This window comes from Pristis pectinata, chromosome 1 (assembly GCF_009764475.1).
Source record: "Pristis pectinata isolate sPriPec2 chromosome 1, sPriPec2.1.pri, whole genome shotgun sequence".
Taxonomy (NCBI): Eukaryota; Metazoa; Chordata; class Chondrichthyes; order Rhinopristiformes; family Pristidae; genus Pristis; species Pristis pectinata.
In genome coordinates, this window is record NC_067405.1 from 63897815 (window position 1) to 63918442 (window position 20628).

Consider the following 20628-nt stretch of genomic DNA (forward strand, 5'->3'; position numbering starts at 1 on the left):
TTTCGCCACACCCTCCTTGCAAACCCACAGCCCACAAAGAGGTGGGTGACCGTCTTGTCCCCAGCACAGTCCTCCCAGGAGAAACGTGCGCTGGGGGTGATGCTCCAACCATGCAGGAAGGATCTGACTGGGAGGGCCCCTCTCACCACCAGCCAAACGAGGTCTTGGTGCTTGTCAGTGAGTTCTGGCGATGAGGCATTCTGCCAGGCGGTCTGGACAGTCTTCTCAGGGAACCACCCCACACTACCCATCGAGCCCTTCTCCTGCAGTGTCCGCAGGATGTTCCATGCTGACCACTTCCTGATGGACTTATGGTCAAAGGTGTTGGTCCAGAAGAACTTTTCCATGAAGGACAGGTAGTGCGGCAATGTCCAGCTGACTGGGGCGTTGGGTGGCCACAGGGCCAGGCCCTTCCTTCGCAACAGCTGGGACAGGTAGAACCTTGGTACGTAGTGACACTTGGTGTCCACGTACTTGGGTTCCACGCACAGCCTGATGCAGCCACAGACGAAGGTGGTCATCAGGATGAGGGCGTCACTGGGGACACATTGACCCCCATTGTCCAGGGACTTGTGCATGGTGACCCGTCAGACCCGCTCCATCTTGGATCCTCAGACGAACCAGAAAATGACACGGGTGATTTCCAAGCCAGAGGAGCGAGGGACAGGCCACACCTGCGCCAAGTACAGCAGCCCCGAGAGCACCTCACACCTGATGACCAAGTTCTTCCCAGTTATCGATAGGGAGCGCTGTTCCCACTGTCCCAGTTTCTGCTTCACCTTCCCAATCTGCTCCCGCCAATTTTTGTTGCACGCCTCGGCCCTTCTGAATCAGATCCCCAGCACCTTCAGATAGTCAGGCCTGACGGTGAAGGGGACGTTGGATCGGTCGGGCCAGTTGCCGAAGAGCATGGCCTCGCTCTTCGCGCAGTTAACTCTGGCCCCTGATGCCAACTCAAACCGGTCGCAGATGCTGACAGATCTGTGAACTGACCTCAGGTCTGAGCAGAAGACGGTGACATCGTCCATGTACAGGGAGGTTTTCACCCGGGTGACCCCACTCCCTGGCCACGTCACCACTCTGATGCTCTCGTTCTTCCTGATGGATTCGGCAAGGGCTCTATACAGCAGACAAACAAGACAGGGGAGAGAGGGCAGCCCTGCCTGACTCCAGACTTGATGGGGAAGCTGTCTGTCTCCCACCCATTGAATTGGACTGCGCTATGGATGTCTGTGTCGAGCAGTTGGATCCAATTCCTGATTCCCTCCCCAAAGCCCATTTTGGAGAGCACGTCCAACATGTACATGTGTGATATCCTGTCAAAGGCCTTCTCCTGGTCCAAGCTGACCAGGCAGGTGTTCACACCTCTGTCCTGCACGTAGGCGATGGTATCTCTGAGCAGCGCAAGGCTGTCAAAAATCTTCCTGCCAGGTACAGCACAGGTTTGGTCCGGGTGGATCACCTGTCCCAGAGCAGACTTGACGCTTTTGACAATGGCTTTGGACATGATTTTGTCATCCATGTTCAACAGTGAGATGGGTCTCCCATTTCTGATGTCCTCCCTCTCCCCCTTCTGCTTGTAGATGAGGGTAATGGTGCCCATCCTCATGGATTCTGACATGCTGCCAGCCCGAAGCATAACGTTGTACACTTCCAGCAGGTCTGGGCCCATCCAGTCCCACAGAGCCCAGTACAACTATAAATTGGGGGCGGGCAGATTACGAGAGTATTAGATCGGACCTAGGGAGAGTTAATTGGGAACAGCTGTCTTTGGGCAAGTCGACATCTGACACGTGGAGAGTGTTTAGAGACCAACTGCACCAATTTGTTCCAGTAAAAAGCAAGGACATTGATGGCAAGATAAGGGAACCTTGGATGATGAGAGAGGTGGTGAATTTAATCAGGAAGGAAAAGGAAGCATATGTAAATTTTGGGAAGCTAGGGCCCTCAAGGAATATAAAGAGCCAGAAAAGAATTCAGAAGTGAATTAAGAAAGCCAGGAGGGGCCATGAAATGTCCTTGGCAAGTAGGATTAAAGAGAATTTCAAGGCAGTCTGTACATACATCAAGACCAAGAGGATAACTTGGGGGAAGGGTAGGACCACTCAAGGTCAAAGTAGGGGACATCTGCTTGGCGCTAGAGGATATGGGCCAAGTTCTGAATGTATACTTTGTGTCGGTATTTACCAAGGAGATGGACGTGAAGGATAGTGAGATCAGTGTGGAGCTTGCTGATACCTTGGGGCACTTTGAGTTCAAGCAAGAGGTAATGTTGGGTCTCTTGAAGAACGTTAAGATAGATATGTCCCCAGGGCCTGATAAGGTATACCCCAGGTTATTGAGAGAGGCAAGAGATGAGATTGCTGGAGCCTTGACCAAGGTCTTTGTGTCCTCTCTAGCCACAGGCGAGGTCCCAGATGACTGACAAGCAGCCAATGTTGTCCCTTTGTTCAAGAAAGGAAATATGAATTATCTTGGAAATTATAAACCGGTGAGTCTCACGTCAGTGGTGCAGAAGCTACTGGAGAGAATTCTTAGGATTCTTAAGATACAGTTCACCAACATGCCTCAGATCCTTTGTGCTTTAACTTTCTGGACCAGCCTACCAAGTGGACCATTGTCCATTTAAACCATGTCTACTACCCTGCCTTCATCAATCTTTGTGTTACTTCCTCAAATAACACAATCAGATTTGTGAGACATGATCTCCCCTTCTAAACGTTCGAAACCAGTGTCCACCTTGGAATTGGACTTGGTATTAGAACTGGTTTATTATTGTCACTTGTACCGATGTACAGTGAAAAGCTTGTCTTGCAGACCGTTCATACAGATCAATTCAAAACACACTGCATTGAAGTTGTACAAGGTAAAAATAATACAGAATGCAGAATAAAGTGTAATAGCTTCAGAGAAAGTGCAGTGTGGGTAGACAATAAGGTGCAGTGACATAGCAAGGTAGATTGTGAAGTCAAGAGTCCATCTATCATACTAGGGAACCATGCAATAGTCTTATTACTGTGGCAGGCCTGGTAGTGTAGTGGTTAGTGTAACACTATTACAGCGCCAGCGACCTGGGTTCAATGCCGGCCACTGTCTGTAAGGAGTTTGTACGTTCTCCCCGTGTCTGCGTGGGTTTCCTCTGGTTGCTCCGGTTTCCTCCCACATTCCAAAGATGTACGAGTTAGGAAGTTGAGGGAATGCTATGTTGGCGCCGGAAGTGTGGCGATACTTGTGGGCTGCCCCCAGAACACTCTATGCAAAAGATGTATTTCACTGTGTGTTTCGATGTACATGTGACTTATAAAGATACCTTATCTTATATTACCTTAACTTATAACAGTGGGATAGAAGCTGTGCTTGAGCTTGGTGGTATATGGTTTCAGGCTTTTGTATCTTCTGCCCAGTGGGAGAGGGGAGAAGAGAGAATGTCCGGGGTGGGTGGGGTCTTTGATTATGCTGGCTGCTTTACCGAGGCAGCGAGAACTATAGACAGAGTCCATGGAGGGGAGGCTGGTCTCCGTGATGTGCTGAGTTGTGTCCACAACTCTCTGCAGTTTCTTGTGATCATAGGCAGAGCAGTTACCATACCAAGCTGTGATGCATCCAGATAGGATGCTTCCTTTGGTACATTAATAAAAATTGGTGAGTGTCAAAGGGGACGTGCCAAATTTCTTTAACCTCCTGAGGAAGTCGAGGTGTTGCTGAGCTTTCTTGGCCATGGCATCTATGTGGTTTGATCAGGACAGGCTACTGGTGATGTTGAAGCCTAACCTCAGCAGTGTTGATGTAAACAGGAGCATGTGCACCATCCCACTTCCTGAAATCAATGACCAGCACTTTTGTTTTGCTGACAGTGAGGGAAAGATTGTTGTCATGACACCATTCCATTAAGCTCTCTGTCTCCTTCATGTAATCCGACACATCGTCATTTGAGATATGGCCTGCAACGGTGGCATCATCTGCAAACTTGTAGATGGAGCTAGAGCAGAATCTGGCACACAATCATGAGTGTAAAGGAAGTAGAGTAGGGGGCTGGGGACACAGCCTTGTGGGGCATCAGTGTTGAGAATAATCATGCCAGAGGTGTTGCTGCCTATCCTCATCGATTGCGGTCTGTTGGTCAGAAAGTCAAGGGTCCAGTTGCAAAGGGAGATGTTGAGTCCTATCTCTAGGATTTTGGTGATGAGTTTGATTGGAATTATCATATTGAAAGCGGAGCTGTATTCAATAAACAATAGTTTAACATAGGTGTCTTTACTGTCCAGATGCTCCAGAGATGAGTGTAGGGCCAGGGAGAACGCCGGGGACACCATCTGGGCCAGATGCTTTCCGTGGGTTCACTCTCCGGAGGACTGATCTTACATCCTCAATGGTGACCATGGGTTCGGGTGCACGGTCAAGGGTGTTTGGGCCCCTGCTGGGAGAGGAGACATGCTGATAGTATTTTGGTAACACACTCTTGAAGTTGGCCTGGTTGAGGTCACCGGCAATGATGAAGAGGGCCTCAGGGTATCCCATTTCAAGGCTGCCTTTCCAGGTGAACAGAAATCCTGTTCCTCACATTCATCTCCTTCCCACTGATGTAAGGCTCACCAGCCTGTACATTCCAGGATTATCCCTACAGCATGTTTTGAACAAAGCAACAACAACGGCTATCTTCCAGTCTTCTGGGACCTCAACCATGGCTCATGAAGATGCAAAAATCTCCATCAGAGCCCCAGCAATCTCCTCTCTTGCTTACCCTTAGCATCCTGGGGTAGATCCTGTCGGGCCCTGGGGATTTATCTATCCTGATGTGCTCCAATATTTCTAGCACTTCCTCCCTCATAATGTAGGTGTGCTCAGAGTATCAGCGTAACCCCTCTCTTTCATCTCCAGACTCCATGTCCTTCTCCCTGGTGAATACCAATGAGAAATCATCATTCAGGAATTTGCTCATATCTCCTGACTCTATGCATAGATTACCCCTCTGGTCCCTCAGGGGACCTATTTATTCCTTAGTTAGCCTCTTGCTTCTAATATACTTAAAGATTTAATGATTCTCCTTAATCCTATTTGCCAAAGTCACTTCATGGCAGATTTTTGCTCTCCTAATTTCTTTCTTAAGTTCTTTCCTACATCCTCTATAAACCTCAAGAGAATGGTTTGATGCCAGTTTCTCATATTTGACATACATTTCCTTCTTTTCCCTGATCAAACAATATCCTTTGTTAACCAAGGTTTCCTAATCTTACCATCTTTGCCTTTTTGCAAGAAGAGCAGGGTGAAGTGCCTCAATGACTACCACCGGGTAGCACTCACATCTACTGAAGTGCTTTAAGAGGTTGGTCATGTCTAGAATTAACTCCTGCCTGAGCAAGGACCTGGCCCTGCTGCAATTTGCCGACTGCCACATCAGGTCTACGGCAGACGCAATCTCACTGGCTCTCCACTCAGCTTTGGAGCACCGAGACAACAGCAAAATACAGTATACGTCAAGCTGCTGTTTATCAATTACAGCTTGATGTTCAACACCATCTCCCCTCAGTACTAATCAACAAGCTTCAAAACCTGAGCCTCTGTACCTCCCTTTGCAATTGGATCCTCAACTTCCTTATCGGGAGACCACAGTCAGTGCAGATCGGTAGTAACATCTCCTCCTCGCTGACAATTAACACAGGTGCACCTCAAGGATGCGTGCTTAGCCCACTGCTCTACTCTCTCTACACTCATGACTGTTCGGCTAGGCACAGCTTGAATGCCATCTATAAATTCACCGATGACACCACTGCTGTTGGCAGAATCTCAGGTGGCGATGAGGGGGTGTACAGGAGTGAGATAGATCGGTTGGTTGAGTGGTGTCGCAACAACCACCTCACACTCAATGTCAGCAAGACCAAGGAATTCATTGTGGACTTCAGGAAGGGGAGGTCGGGAAAACACACACCAGTCCTCATTGAGGGGTCAGCGGTGGAAAGGGTGAGCAGCTTCATGTTCCTGGGTGTCAACAACTCAGAGGATCTATCTTGATGATATGTTATCAAAGACTCTTGCAAATTTATACAGGTGTACGGTGGAGAGCTTTCTGACTGGTTGCATCACCGCCTGGTACGGAGGTTCCAATGTGCAGAATCGAAAGATGCTGCAGACGTTTGTAGACTCAGCCAGCTCCATCACAGCCACAGCCCTCCCGACCATCGAGGACATCTTCAAAAGGTGGTGCCTCAGGAAGGCAGCATCCATCACTGAGGACCCTCACCACCCAAGACATGCCCTCTTCATGTTACTACCATTGGGGAGGAGGTACAGAAGCCTGAAGACTCACACTCAACGTTTCAGGAACAGCTTCTTCCTCTCCGCCATCAGATTTCTGAACGGTCCATGAACCCATGAACATGACCCCATTATTCTTCTTTTGCACAATTTATTTATTTTTATAACTTATAGTAATCTTTATGTCTTTATTTCTTGCACTGTACTGCTGCCGCAAAACAACAAATTCCACAACATATGTCGGTGATAATAAACCTGATTCCAATTCCGATTCTGATCTTACTCCCGCAGGGACGTGCTGACTCTGAGCTCTTACCATCTCACTTTTAAATGCCTCCCACTTCTCAGATGTTGTTTCCCCTCTGGCAGCTGCTTCCCACCGACTTCCGCCATGTCCTGTCCTACACTATTGAAATCCGCCTTGCCCCCAGTTCAGGGCTCTAAGTCAAGGACCAACCTTTTATCTTTTACAATGACGGCCCTGAATCCTACTGATCTATGGTACAGTTCCCAAAAGATTCCTGCATAGACATTTATCACTTTCCCATCCTCATTCCCTGAGATTAGGTTAAGTACAGCCCCCTCCCAAGTCAGACTCTCCACATACTTCTTCAGAAAACCCTCCTGAGTGCATTTTACGAATTCCTCTGCATCTCAGCCCCTTGCAAGCCCAGTCAATAATGAGAAAGTTGAGGTCGCCCACTACCACAACCCTGTACGTGTGAACCCTTCTGTGATCTGCCTCCATATTTGTTCTTCTAATTCCCAATGACTATTGGGAGGCCCATTGTATAACCCCATCAAAGTGATCGCTCCTTTCTTATTTCTAAGTTCCAACCGTATATCCTCATTGGCCGATCCCTTCAGGATATCCTCCCTGAGCACTGCTGTAATGCTCTCTCTGAGTCAGCAAAGCAACACCCCCTCCCCATCTGCAACCCCCTCTGTCATGCCTGAAACTTCCATACCCAGATCTTTGAGCTGTCAGTCAACCACATATCCATGATTGCAACAATCTCATTCTCAGCTCATCTGTCTTACCTGTGAGGTTCCTTGCATTAAAGTAAATGCAGTTAAACTTACAGCCCTCTCAAGTTTCCCTTTCTCTCTCTGCCTCCTCTTTCCACCAGACTGGCCTCTTCTATTTCCTACATTGGAGTCAGCCTCCCCATCTACTGCACTTTCATTCTGGGTCCTGCCCTCTTGTCTCACTAGTTTAAACCCTCCCAAGCAGCACCCATCCAGGCTTTCGGAGATCATTCCATCAAACATCTGGGTTGTTGCTCCATCAGGCTTCTTCTGAAGTTTGGCCCTGAGGACTCTTCATCTCACTCTTCTCAGCAGATCTGGGACGGAATATAATTTCCCTGAAAGGTGGTACGTGTGGTGTTCATTCAGCTTAGAATGTCTGTGAATGGCAGGGTGACTCAGTGCGAGGATCCTTATTCTGACAGAGGCTCTGTCTCTGGAGAGGTTACCATTGATGCATTGTAAACTGCCTTGCTCCTTTTTTTCTTTAGCGGGTTTGTGAGGGAAAGAGGGGAGAGGGTGGTGGGATGACGGTCAGTCAGTCTGATGGTGAAGAAGGTTTGGGGAATGGAGTGGGATGGGGAGTGACAGTGTGGGGCATATGGATGTAGGGGGTTGTGGACATGATCAGAGTGATATAGGTTGGCACATGATTGGAAAGGGGATCAGGAGGTGTTGCTGGTATGGTGAAGAGATGATTGCAGGGAGGCTGAGGAGATGGTGGGATGGGGGTCAAGGAGATATTCAAAGACCATGCTCAGGATCAATAGGGAGGGTTCAAAGATGGGATCATGGAAGTTGGGAAGTTGCTGAAATCAAGGCCCTGAGTGCTACTCCCAAGTCAAGGCAATCAAGAAGTGAGCCCAAGAGCTGATGCATGATCCAGCCTTGAAAACTGGAGCTTCTCTTGGTGTCCCTGAAAGCAACAATTCCTTCCTGTGCCTATTTCATGACAACTTAAGAAGTAGAAACAGGTGTGGACCATTCAGCCCCGTGCTTGCTCCACCACTCAGTAAGATCGTGGCTGATTTTCTACCTCATTGTCACTTGCCTGCATTAATCCTACATTCCTGGTGACATCATTAAGTTTCTTAATTTAATCATTTCATAATTTAATGCCTTTGCTGGAAAGCTAATGGCTTGTGCCAACCATCTATCTGATGTTCAGGTCATCATCACTTTACCCAATCACATATGAGTGAAGAAAGGTCAGAAATTTGTTCCAGCTGGTGAAACTAAGGGGATGGTCGATGGATCGGACATCTATTACACATAGCGCCTGAGCTTTAACTCAATTGCCAGCAATGGTATTAAACATCAAACACTGGTTACAATGTGTGGCTGATCTGAGGTTTCACTGAGATGCAGCCACTGGGATGTTTGGTCAGAATTCGCCGTTTGACTGAGAAGAGATGATTGCTTTTTTAGGTGCAACAGTCGTCTGAAATGAATTGAGTTTCTGGGCTTCAATCGTCAATTCAAACCATTAACAAACCTTGTAAGACCTTCAGACAGTTGTAATAGTTGGATTTTTATTAAGTATAAGACATAGGACAACAGCTTTACAGTCAGATTGCTAAAAATCTTATCTTCTAAAGAAATTGATACATGCTGTGAATTGATTATCATCTTCATTAGTGAAACTAATAGTGCCCCAGAGATCCAATGATTAAACTTTCAACAAAAAATTGGGTTACACCTTTTTTTTGGTGTTTCAAAACACTGTTGCATTAATCGCTGAAGCCAAATTGTGCACTATGCAAAAACATTGGAAAAATATTTTGATTTCAAATAGCTATGGGGGAATTTACATGCAGAAAGGTGCATTAGTATGATATGTGCTGTTCCTGATGGGAATTCACCCAATTTTACAGATTCCCCCAACATTTCGCTGAGCATCAATTGGACAAGATACAGTCCCCAATGGCAGTCAGACAGACACAACAAATCCTTTGACTGTATAGAAAAGACAGAGTCTGCAGAGGAGAGGAAGACAACTCACACATTCAGTATGAGTGAATATCCCAGCAGTTGAATGCTGGAAAAATACACCCTGACAGCTGTACACTCTCCAAACTGTTGAAGGCATTTGAGCAATCCAAGTTCTATAACTGTGGAGTCACATCTCCTAAGGTCAGTGTGTCTTTGAAACAGCAGAAAAGGCAACAACCTAGTGTGATGTGTTCCTAGTTTTTCTGAGTCTGTTCCATGACCCTCATACATTGCATCTTTAAGTTCCAATTTATGGCAACGTGGATGGAAATGGATGTTATGTGAATAATGACAGGAAGATGTCAGTAATGTTTACATGACTCACACATGGAGGTGGCTGGTCCAATTTCACAACTGGCATGGTTTTGCCAAGGAATGTTGACTAGCATGCAGCTGGTGCCTTGAAGACACACACAGCTCAACCCAATGTTATGATTCTGTTTCTTATTGGTATTCTGGGAAATTTGGAACAGAACATAATCCAATTCAATTAATTTGCAGATTAATTAAGAGTAATAATATTGTAAATTCCAGTTGAATGCTATTGCATAAAATACTAATGATTAAACACTAAATTAATTGTAATTAAACATGAAATATTATGCTAAAGATTACATTTTTAAGACAAAGAATTTTCTTCATGTTGACTGATTTTCTTTCCCTTGATATCTTATCCATTGGTTTTAGCATGAAATCTGAAATTTAAGGAGAGACGTTTATTTACTGGAAATCTCCATCACAACCCTCCCCACTGTCGAGCTGGTGACTCAGGAAAGCAGCATCCATCATAAAGGAGCGTCACCTTCCAGGATATGCCCTCTTCTTGTATCTACCATCGGGGAGGAGGGACAGTAGCCTGAAGAACGAAATTCAATGATCCAGAAACAACTTCTTCCCCTATGCCATCGGATTTCTGAATGGTCCATGAACCCATAAACATTACCACGGTGTTCCTACTTGTTGCATTCTTTATTTATTTTTGTAATTTATGGTAATTTTAAGTCTTTGCACTGTACTGCTGCCACAAAACAACAAACTTCACATCATTTTAGTCACTGATAAAACGTCTGATTCATGTCTCCCACAGCTTCAGCTGAATATTAGCTGATCATTTTTTCCTAAATTATTTTTGATCAACATTTTTCCTGAAGTCACAATAAATGAAGATATCTTTCACTTGGATATATGTGGAGAAGTTGGCTGCTTTTGCAAAGGATGTGAGTTTCTCATACAATATTAATGGTGCTACCATGAGTTGGATTATTTAAATTGGGACACAATCTTACTGCAATAATCAAGCACAAATATTCAGAGCTTTTTAAACTCCATTATCGGGCAAATGGATGAGTGAAGGACATTGAAAGAAAATGAGGAGAATTTATTTCATATACATATACATAAGGTTATGGGATCTCAACAGGCAAATGGGATTAGTGAATGAAAATCAAAAGAGTGACAGGGGCTGGAAATTTGAAATAACAACAGAAAATGTTAGAAACACTCAGCAGACCAGGCTGTGTTTGTGGAAAAAGAAACTGCATTATTGTTTCAGGCTGAAGAATCTTCATCAGAACTGGAATTAGGACTTGTGTTCACGTGGAGGATAAATAACAGGAAGGATCAGCTGGGAAATGGCCTATTTTGTGCAATAAAGTGATGACATAAATGAAACATAATGAGGAGAATTTCCTCTTCAGAAGCTGACAAGTAACTGAGTTGATACTTACCAAACCTGCATTTCACTCTCTCCATTTTCCTCTGTAGTTGTAGCTTAAGTTCTTCTACGTCGATTGAACCTGTTTCGATTCCTTCCTCTCGGATTTTGCCTCCTCCTCTGCTGACGTCTCCACCATCTCCACCAATTCCACCTCCTCCTGTTGCCTCTTCTCCGACCATGTCTCCTCCTGCAGTACCTATTTCTTCTCCAGCCATACTTCAAGAATAAAGTGTTTCATTGATACAGTTACTTGAGAGAAAAGAAAGTCTTTTTATCTCGACTTCTATCAAAGGAACAAAGAATCTGACTCTGTTCTAATTAATTACATCTTACGTGCAATCAGACCTATCCTTGTAAGCATATATACATCATCCTGCATGGATTTGCTTGGATCTCCATGAGATAGCTGTAAATCAAGCTCATGGAAGTTTCCATGGTGAGGTTCTGTGACTGGATGCAGAATGTAGATTAATGTTTTTGAGGGAATTTGACACTGCCTGGCCTTGTACACAATGAGGAGCTTATCAGGAAAACACAGGTGTTTTGTTCCCAATATTGTGTGTCCTGGTTTTCATCAGCACCTTGATGCAGGATATTCTACAATGGTGGGACAGTTATTCCACGGCCCTGAATCACACACCGCCTGCATTTAGAAACATAGAAATATAGAAAACCTACAGCACAATTCAGGCCCTTCGGCCCACAAAGCTGTGCCGAACATGTCCCAACCTTAGAAATTACTACACTTACCCATAGCCCTCTATTTTTGTCAGCTCCATGTACCTATCCAAAAGTCTCTTAAAAGACCCTATCGTATCCGCTTCTACCACCGTTGCCGGCAGCCCATTCCACACACTCACCACTCTCTGAGTGAAAAACTTACCCCTGACATCCCCTCTATACCGACTCCCCAGCACCTTAAACCTATATCCTCTTGTGGCCACCATTTCAGCCCTGGGGAAAAGCCTCTGACTATCTACCCGATCAATGCCTCTCATCATCTTATACACCTCTGTCAGGTCCCCGCTCATCCTCCGTCGCTCCAAGGAGAAAAGGCCCAGTTCCCTCAACCTGCTTTCATAAGGCATGCTCCGCATTCCAGGCAGCATTCTTGTAAATCTCCTCTGCACCCTTTCTGTGGCTTCCACATCCTTCCTGTGACCAGAACTGAGCACAGTACTCCAAGTGGGGTCTGACCAGGGTCCTGCTCAGATTTGGGCCATGATCTGCTTCCAACGTGGCCTTGAGCACAGTTTTCTGCTGGAAACCTGGCCGCCAGCTGGCTGGTCCAGCTGAGTATATATTAGGGGCAGCTGCATGCATAGAATAGCTTTGACAGCTGGTGTGGCCTCTCCGTCCCCAGGCTCACCAGCTGTTAAAGCTGTCACTGACACTGGATGGATATGACTGTTTTTGACAGTCACTAACATGAGTTCTCCCCTCAGACTGTGGGGTAGAGATGGGATGAGGAGCTGATTAGTGCTTGGGGTTCACAGAGCAGTAAGTTTAACTAACCTACAATAAAATCATTTGTTAAAAGCAAGCTAAATATTGTCAGCAGATATACCAATGAATTGAAGGAGCTTGAATCATTGAGCCAGAGCAGGGCACCATTGTTCAGTTCTCATTGAATGAATGTCCTTTGCCATGTGGGAAAATCAGGATATTCCTCACCTTTATGGGATGAGTTGTAGCCGGGTGAGCTCAAGCTCTTGGTTTCTGAGCAGGAGCCAAATCTGCCATCAGTGAAATACACCCACAGGGAGCAGCATGTGGGATGAGAAAGGACTGGCAGTTGCAGACAGCACTAGAGCAAGAAATGGTACACAGGAGCAGATTGGGAGACAATATACAAACTTCCAGAAGATTTAAGATAAACAAAGTAAGTGCCATGGGCATCGTGACTGTAAACCTTGATACTTCTGAAATGCACATGAGCCTGATTCAGTCCTGGATTTCAAAAAGGAATCACCTGATAGAAAAGAAAATTGAAGGCCCAATGTGAAAAGGTGAAGGAATAGGCAAAATAAATTGTCCTTGCAAATCGGAAGGGCAATTTTTGAAGGGCTAAATTTGCTACTACTGTGCGGTTAACATGAGAGTCATAGAGTTGTGCAGCACAGGAATAGGCCCTTCGGCCCATCTCTGTCCAGGCCGACCAAGACGTATATTCAAGTTAATCCCATTTCCCAGCATTTGGTGCAGATCTTGTCATCCATATACCTGTCCACACATTTCTTAAATGTATCTAATGTACCTGCCTCAACCACTTCCTCTGGCAGCTGGCTCCATATATCTACCAGCTGCTGTATACAAAAGTTGCCCCTCAGATTCTTATTAAACCTTTCACCTCAAAACTATGTTGTCTGGTTTTCTATTCCCCAAACCTGCAAAAAAGACCACTCACCCTATCTATGCCCCTCATGATTTTATATACCTCTATGAGATCACCCTCAATCTCCTACGCTCCAAGGAGTAAAGGCCCAGCCTGTCTAACCTCTCCCTGTAACTCAGTCCCTCCAGTCCTAGCAACAACCTTGTAAATCTTTTTTGAACTCTTTCCAGTTTAATCATATCTTTCCTATAATAGGGTGACCAAATCTGAACACAAAAGGGAACCATGTACCTCTACTCCAAGGTCCCTCTGTTCTACAACAGTACCCAGGGACCTTCCGTTCATTGTAAAACTCCTACCTTGATATGTCCTTCAAAATGTAACATTTCACTCTTATCTGAATTAAATTCCATTTGCCATTGCTCAGCCCACCTACCCAGCCGATCAAGATCCCACTGCAATTCTTCATACTCCTCTTCACTCTCTAGGACACCACCTATTCTAGTGTCATCTCCAAACTTACAAACTATTCCTCCTGTTTTCTCATCCAAATTATTAATAAAGATGACAAATAACAATGGACCCAGCACCAACCCCTGGGGCACACCACTAGTCACAGACCTCCAGTCTGAGAAACATCCTTCCACTATCACCCTCTGTTTCCTACCATCCAATCAATTTTGTATCCAGTTTGCCAGCTCTCCTTGGATGCCATGCGATCTCACCTTCAAGAGCTGCCTACATGCAGAACCTTATCAAAAGCCTTACTGAAATCCATTTATATATTACATCTACCACCCTCCCCTCATCAACCTTCCTCATCATTTGATCAAAAACCTCAATCAAGTTCGTAATACATGATCTCCTATGCACAAGTCCATGCTGGCTACCCCTAATCAACCCCTGCCTTTCCAAATAGAAATATATTTTATCCTTCAGAATGTCTTCCAGTAACTTACCCACCACGGATGTTAGGCTAAGGGGTCTATGATCACCAGGCGCATATGTAGAACCCTTCTTCAATAAAGGCACAACATTTCCTTTCTTCCAGTCTTCCGACATCTCGCCAGAGGATAGCAAAGTTACAAATATCTCTGCGAATGCTCCTGTAATTTCTTCTCTAGCTTCTCATAGTGTTTTGGATATACCTTGTGCGGACCTGGAGATCTGTCTGCCTTCATACATCTTAACACATCCAACACCACTTCTACTGAAATATGGACATTCTATGATTCATTTATGCTTCCAAGATATGAACACTTGCACTGAGCAGCAGGGGGTTTCAGTGGAGTTCAACTTAAACTCCAAGACCTGGGAGTCAACACCTCCCTTTACAACTAGATCCTTGACTGCCGGACCAACAGACTGCAATCAGTAAGGATTGGCAGCAACTCCCTCACCACCATTATCCACAACACTGGTGGCCCACAAGGACTGCGTGGCCAGATTCTGCTCCAACTCTGCCTCCACGTTTGTAGACGATACCACCGTAGTAGGCTGTACCTCAACTAATGAGGAGTCAGAGTACAAGAAGGAAATAGTCTGGTGACATGGTGTCATGACTTTTCACTCAATGTCAGCAAAACAGAAGAGCTGGTCATTGACTTCAGGAAGGGCGGGGGGGGCACGCTGCACATGTTCCTGTCAATGTCACTGGTGCTGAGCTCAAGAGGGTTGAGAGCTTCAATTTCTGAGGAGTGAACATTACCAATAGCCTGTCCTGGTCCAACCACATAGACATAAAATGGGAGTAGTGAACGTGGGCATAAAGGTCAGAATGGACTTGGTGAGTCAAGGGCCCAGTTCTCTGCTGTACAACTCCATGACTCTATATTCTGTTGCCTATCTAAGAGGCATTTAAACAGCAACATGAACAGGCAGGGAATGGAGGGTTATAGACCATGTTCAGGCAGATGGGACTACTTTGCTTGCCATCATGGTCAGCCCAGACATTGGGAGTTAAAGGGTCTGTTCCTGTGCTGCACTGTTCTACGTTTTCTGTTCTATGACTCGAGAAAACAGAGTGCAAACGATTTCCTCTCTTTTCCACTGAGAGCTACCTTATACCATATTAATGCTGTTGTTTCAGCAAAGATTATCAGGACATTGCAGGCATCTTATTCTTTAGCAACAAATTCAACAAAAATTCACAAATTACCCTTCTCCTGCATCTTTCTGATGATTCATTGCTTTCAGATGATGATGATGATGACGATGCTCGTTTTCTGGTTGTTGTCATTGTTGTTGTCGTTGTTGTTGTCGTTTTGGTCAGTGTTGTGGTTGGGGTGGTTACAGTGGTGTTCTGTGTGGTAGCTGATGTGGTCGGTGTGGTAGCTGATGTGGTCGGTGTTGTAGCTGATGTGGTCGGTGTGGTAGCTGATGTGGTCGGTGTTGTAGCTGATGTGGTCGGTGTGGTAGCTGATGTGGTCGGTGTTGTAGCTGATGTGGTTGGTGTGGTAGCTGATGTGTCCAGTGTGGTAGCTGATGTGTCCGGTGTGGTGGCTGATGTGCCTGGTGTAGTAGCTGATGTGTCCGGTGTGGTGGCTGCTGTGCCTGGTGTGGTGGCTGCTGAGGTAGATGTGGTCATTGCTGGTGTTGTAACATTTGTATTTCTGCACTGAACCTCAACACTTCGAACTTGGTTAACTTCAAGTAGGACTTGGCTTGTACAAGTCAAAGTTTCCTGTAAACAGAGAGAATGTACTTCCATTAAAATTCCAAAGCCACGGATTTTGTAATACTGAGAGTTCATTATCAGTGGAACATTGCAGCAATGGTCACAGGCATCACTTTTAAGGTGTTTATTCATATAAGACATTGCATCATCATCAGGGTGAATATTGTGTGTCACACTCTGTGTGGAGACATTTGTATCCATTCATGAGTTCCAAACTTTTCTAAAAAGACAAAACTGAATCACCTCTTTGTGAGCTCACTGACTTGCTTCGTGAAAGGAATTAAGAATCAATAGTGGCTCTGCAGTCACACATCAACTAACCACGAACTAGATTGGGTTTTTATGAAAAATCAGTAATTTTATGATTACATTACTTGTGTTAGCTTTTAAATTCCAGATTTATTTCAGTAGTTGAAATTAAGAGTGTGGGGTCGGCCAAATTGTTGAGGGTGATGGTCAGACTGCGGAGACCATGTCAGATTCAGAAGGCCTCTGTTAGTGTACGTGGCAAAAATATATATTTGCCATGTCCTCTCATTTTGAAGGTGGCCGTGTGTTTCTGCTTTTCAATGATTGAACTGATATTGAAAAACAGATGAACTAAACATGAACTACCCTTTGAATTCTTAAATCTATTTTGTGATGTAATTTGAGGTCAATCAGATTTCAAAACTGCAGGTAACTAAATGAAACTCTTGCTTAACCCTGGTATAATTTTATTCCCATATTCCTTAATACTGAAAAGAATGCCATGAAGTTGACAAACCAGCTGTTGTGGGGCAAGGGTAGGTGGTTTATTGTCTGGTCTCAACAAGCTGTACAAGGGCTGCTCTCGTGAGCTGTCAGAAGAAACAAGGAGACCAGTGTCTCATTGGGATGCATCAGAGGGAGAGACTGGCATACACCATCAGGGAGTTGAAAATCAAAACACTTCAGATAACGGAAATCAAATGAAGACAGAAAATGCTGGGAGAACATGTACCACTGAGTTTTCAGATCGGAGGATTCAAGGATATTATCACCAATCAGTGCTCAGCACTCAGGTGCCGAACAGGGTGCCAGGGTATTCAACCAATATCTTCATCCACTAATTTCCACATGACTGTGATTCCCAGTTCCTCTCACTGTCAATCACTTTCCCTCCCCACGCACACTGCACACCCACAACACCAAAAACTTGCAAAGTTGTCCCCATAATGCTTGGTAACAGACAATCACTTTATTAGTTTCTGCTGTGTATTAGTCCATGGAAAATATTAACCAGGAGAGAATTAATCTCCAAATATTCCCTATGAGACTATAATGCTGTTGGACCGCCCATCAAATGGCCCCAGTCTGTGCACAAATAACAACAGAGAAGTGAATGGCAAACTTTGTAATACTCACAGCACCCACGACATCAACAATTATATTCACCAGGATAAAACGTTCTCCTATAGGAATGCTCTAAACAAGAGAACAGAGTTATACTCAATGAATTGTATTTGAAATAATATGCACAATATTTCTCATGGCACCATATTATTTGAATTTCCTATGCATTACGACACCACAATTAAATGACTTGGTAGATCTAAAGATGGTATACACTGTAAGTTGCTACACTGGTAGCAGCATCTACCAGATAATACCCTTTTAACAGCATTCCGACTGGTGATGTTAGACTCACAGGTCTGTAGTTACCAAACATTTTCCTGCTGCTCTTCTTGAAAAGGTTTACTACATTTACCATCCCTTAGTCATCTGGTTCCTCATTTGTGGCCAGCAAATACTTTAAAGTATCAGTCAGAGCCGCAGCAATCTCTTCCCTTGGCTCCCATAGCAACCCGGGATAAATCTCATCTGGCCCTGGGGATTTATCCACCTTTAAGGCCGCAAAGGTATTGAGTACCTCTTCTTTATTGAAAGAGACTTGTACTCGAACTTCGCTTTCCCCTTTGCTGAATCCTCCAAGTACAAAGTCCATTTTCTTTCTCAATACTGATGAAAAGTAATTATTTGGGACTTCGTCTATAACGTGTTGTCCTAATGGTCCTACTCTCTCCATGGTTATCCTTTTGCACTTAATACACTTCTAAAACTCCTTCGGATTTACATTAATCCAATCCACCAGTGATATTTTATGATGGCTCTTTGCCTTCCAAATTTTCTTTATACTCTTGACAGTTCTCTCCCCTCTATAGCTGCCATATGCTTCCTTTTCCCTCTTTATCCAAACCTCTCTATACTTCAACATTCGGATTCCTTGTAATTCTTACCCTCAAAATTCATCCTTACAGGAAGATGTTGGCCCTGAACTCTCTCTATTTTGCCTTTGAGTGCTTCCTATAGATCAACAATAGATCAATGAAAAACCTATTTCACATTTGCAAAAGATGTCAGCACAGGTAACGCCCATTATTGCATTAATAATCTGAATTTCATGTGAGAATTTCACAGCAACATGAGAAGACATATGACAACACGAAGAAGTTTACTTGGACAGAATTCACAATCAAACACTTTGGCAAGTTATAAATACTGTTCCAATATGAGAAGCCCTTACAAAAGTGTCATAAATTATTCTTTTCAGTTCCTTGGATTTAACATAAAGAAAACAGGAGCAGATGAGTCAAAAGATCTATTGAATTTTACCCATCATTACATAAAACCATGGCTGATCCTTCATCTAATCCATTTTTCTGCACAATTCCCATCTCCTTTAATTCCCCTGAAATAAAAAGATCTATCAACCTCAGTGTTCAGTGGAGTGTCAAATTTGAACAACCACCTGATGGAAAAGTTTGCCTCTTTCCAGCCGTGGTCCAAAGACTGAGAGCCTGCAAATTCATCTCCTTTCAGATGAGATATACAGTTGCATTTTGCTCTGCTTGCAAAGTTCAGCTGCATTCACTTCAGAGCTCCTACTTGGACATGAACTTCTGGGCAGGTAACCTGTATTCCAAAATGATCTAGCAGCCTCAAATCATTTATCCTAAAAGCCCCTCTCATGATACGATAGTCTCAACGTCATCAGCTCTTATTCTTCTAATCTGCAGTAAATAATGATTCATCCCATTCAATCTCATCTGATTTGCAAGAATGTTGCCAGGATTCAAGCGCCTGAGTTATAGGGAGAGATTGGGAAGGCCAGGACTGTATTCCTTGGAGCATGGAAGACTTTGGGATGACCATAATGAGGTGCATAAAATCATGAGGGGCAGAAACAGGGTGACTACATTTGGAGTTGTCCTATGCAAAGTCCTGAACAATTGCAGCAAGAAATCCTTACTCAATATTACAACCCAACCTGTAAAAAGGTCAGCATATCATTTGCCTTTCTAATTGCTTGCTCCACCTGCACATTATCTGACACTGTTTTCTACACAAATTTGCCCAGATATCTCTGAACATTGAAGTTTATTAGTTTCTTGAATTTCAAAAAATTATTCAATTTTTCTAAGCTCATTTCTAAAATGAATAAACTCACATTAGCCTTTCTATTACCTTCATGGCAAATCACTTCACCTGACCATATCTCTTTGCAGTTTCCTCCCCACAGCCTATTTGCTTGACATTGTTTGCCAATTTATATGTATTTAGCCTCAGATGTTGAGACAGATTGTAATCAGATATAGTCTCAGAAGTGAACATCTGGGCAAGCCATCACTGACAGCCAGCCAAACTGAAAATGGCCCATATTTCCCATGCTCTATCTTCTGTAAGCTGAGCAATCTTCCATTCTCCAAAAATGCTATGTGCAGCCTCATTAGCCCTTATTTTTGACTTGAGTGATATAATTTCCCAAAATACCATCATTGCAAATTCATGAGTAGAATTTTATGCTAATGTCATTTAATATCAGGCAAGAGATTAGAATGAACCAGTCAAATTTAATAGTACTTACGTTTACAAATTCACACCTTGTCACCACAGAGGCGTTACCGGCTGAGGATTCGTTGTTCACCTGTGCAATTGTAGCGTTTACTACCAAACCAATCTGTGGAAGGGTTGTATCTCCACATGATTGCGCTGTGAGAAAAAACAGATTTAAAGAACAATATCTTTTTGACAGTTGGCTGAATGTCTCTGCCTCAACCTCCCTTCTATAGAACATGCTTCTTAAAATCTATCTGTTTAGCCAACTTCTTTTTATCAACTGCTCTTTATTTTAACTACCTCCCTGTGAATTATGTTAGAATGTTTCATGATGTAAAATTATACTTGCTAAGCTTTTGTTAGATTAAAACCACACTGATTATCAGAACAACAAACCATACTCCAGTTGTTCAACAACGTGTTTCAATACTTGCCAGAGCAGTGGAGGATCTGGACTGCAGCAAAAACAAAGAAAATGATCTTCATCTTATTTGTATACATTGCTGTAAGGTGCACCGATCCCATTAATCTCTGCTGGTTGGTTCCACATTTATATAGCCTGAACCTTCGAATATACCGCATAACTTATACCACAATGATGTCACAGAGCAATCACTCATCTCCTTCATCTCCTGTAAACTCATACCAATTGTCACATTTCTTATTGAGCAATATATGTTGCACAGATTATCATGTAAATTTCCTGTTTAGTAATCAATGCATTCCAGGCTGCTAATTCCTATCAATGAATTGCAAAAGACTAAAGAG

General features: G+C 44.0%; 1 protein-coding gene across 2 annotated transcripts in view; it reads right to left on the minus strand.

Moving 5' to 3' along the window:
• Positions 1-8791: 8791 nt before the first annotated feature.
• LOC127568647 (integumentary mucin C.1-like) overlaps positions 8792-20628 on the minus strand; it is a 54358-nt gene continuing 42521 nt past the window's right edge. Inside the window, exons 1-6 of one of the 2 annotated variants that reach the window (XM_052012643.1) lie at positions 20295-20419; positions 19889-20013; positions 17389-17448; positions 15484-16008; positions 11001-11206; positions 8792-9968 (exon numbers count right to left, since the gene is read on the minus strand). In XM_052012643.1, the coding sequence (XP_051868603.1) occupies positions 11045-11206; positions 15484-16008; positions 17389-17448; positions 19889-20013; positions 20295-20385 (963 nt within the window). In that variant the 5' untranslated portion in view covers positions 20386-20419 and the 3' untranslated portion in view covers positions 8792-9968; positions 11001-11044. Of the gene's footprint in view, positions 9969-11000; positions 11207-15483; positions 16009-17388; positions 17449-19888; positions 20014-20294; positions 20420-20628 lie in introns of those variants that run through there. The other variant, XM_052012636.1, reaches the window with a different exon arrangement.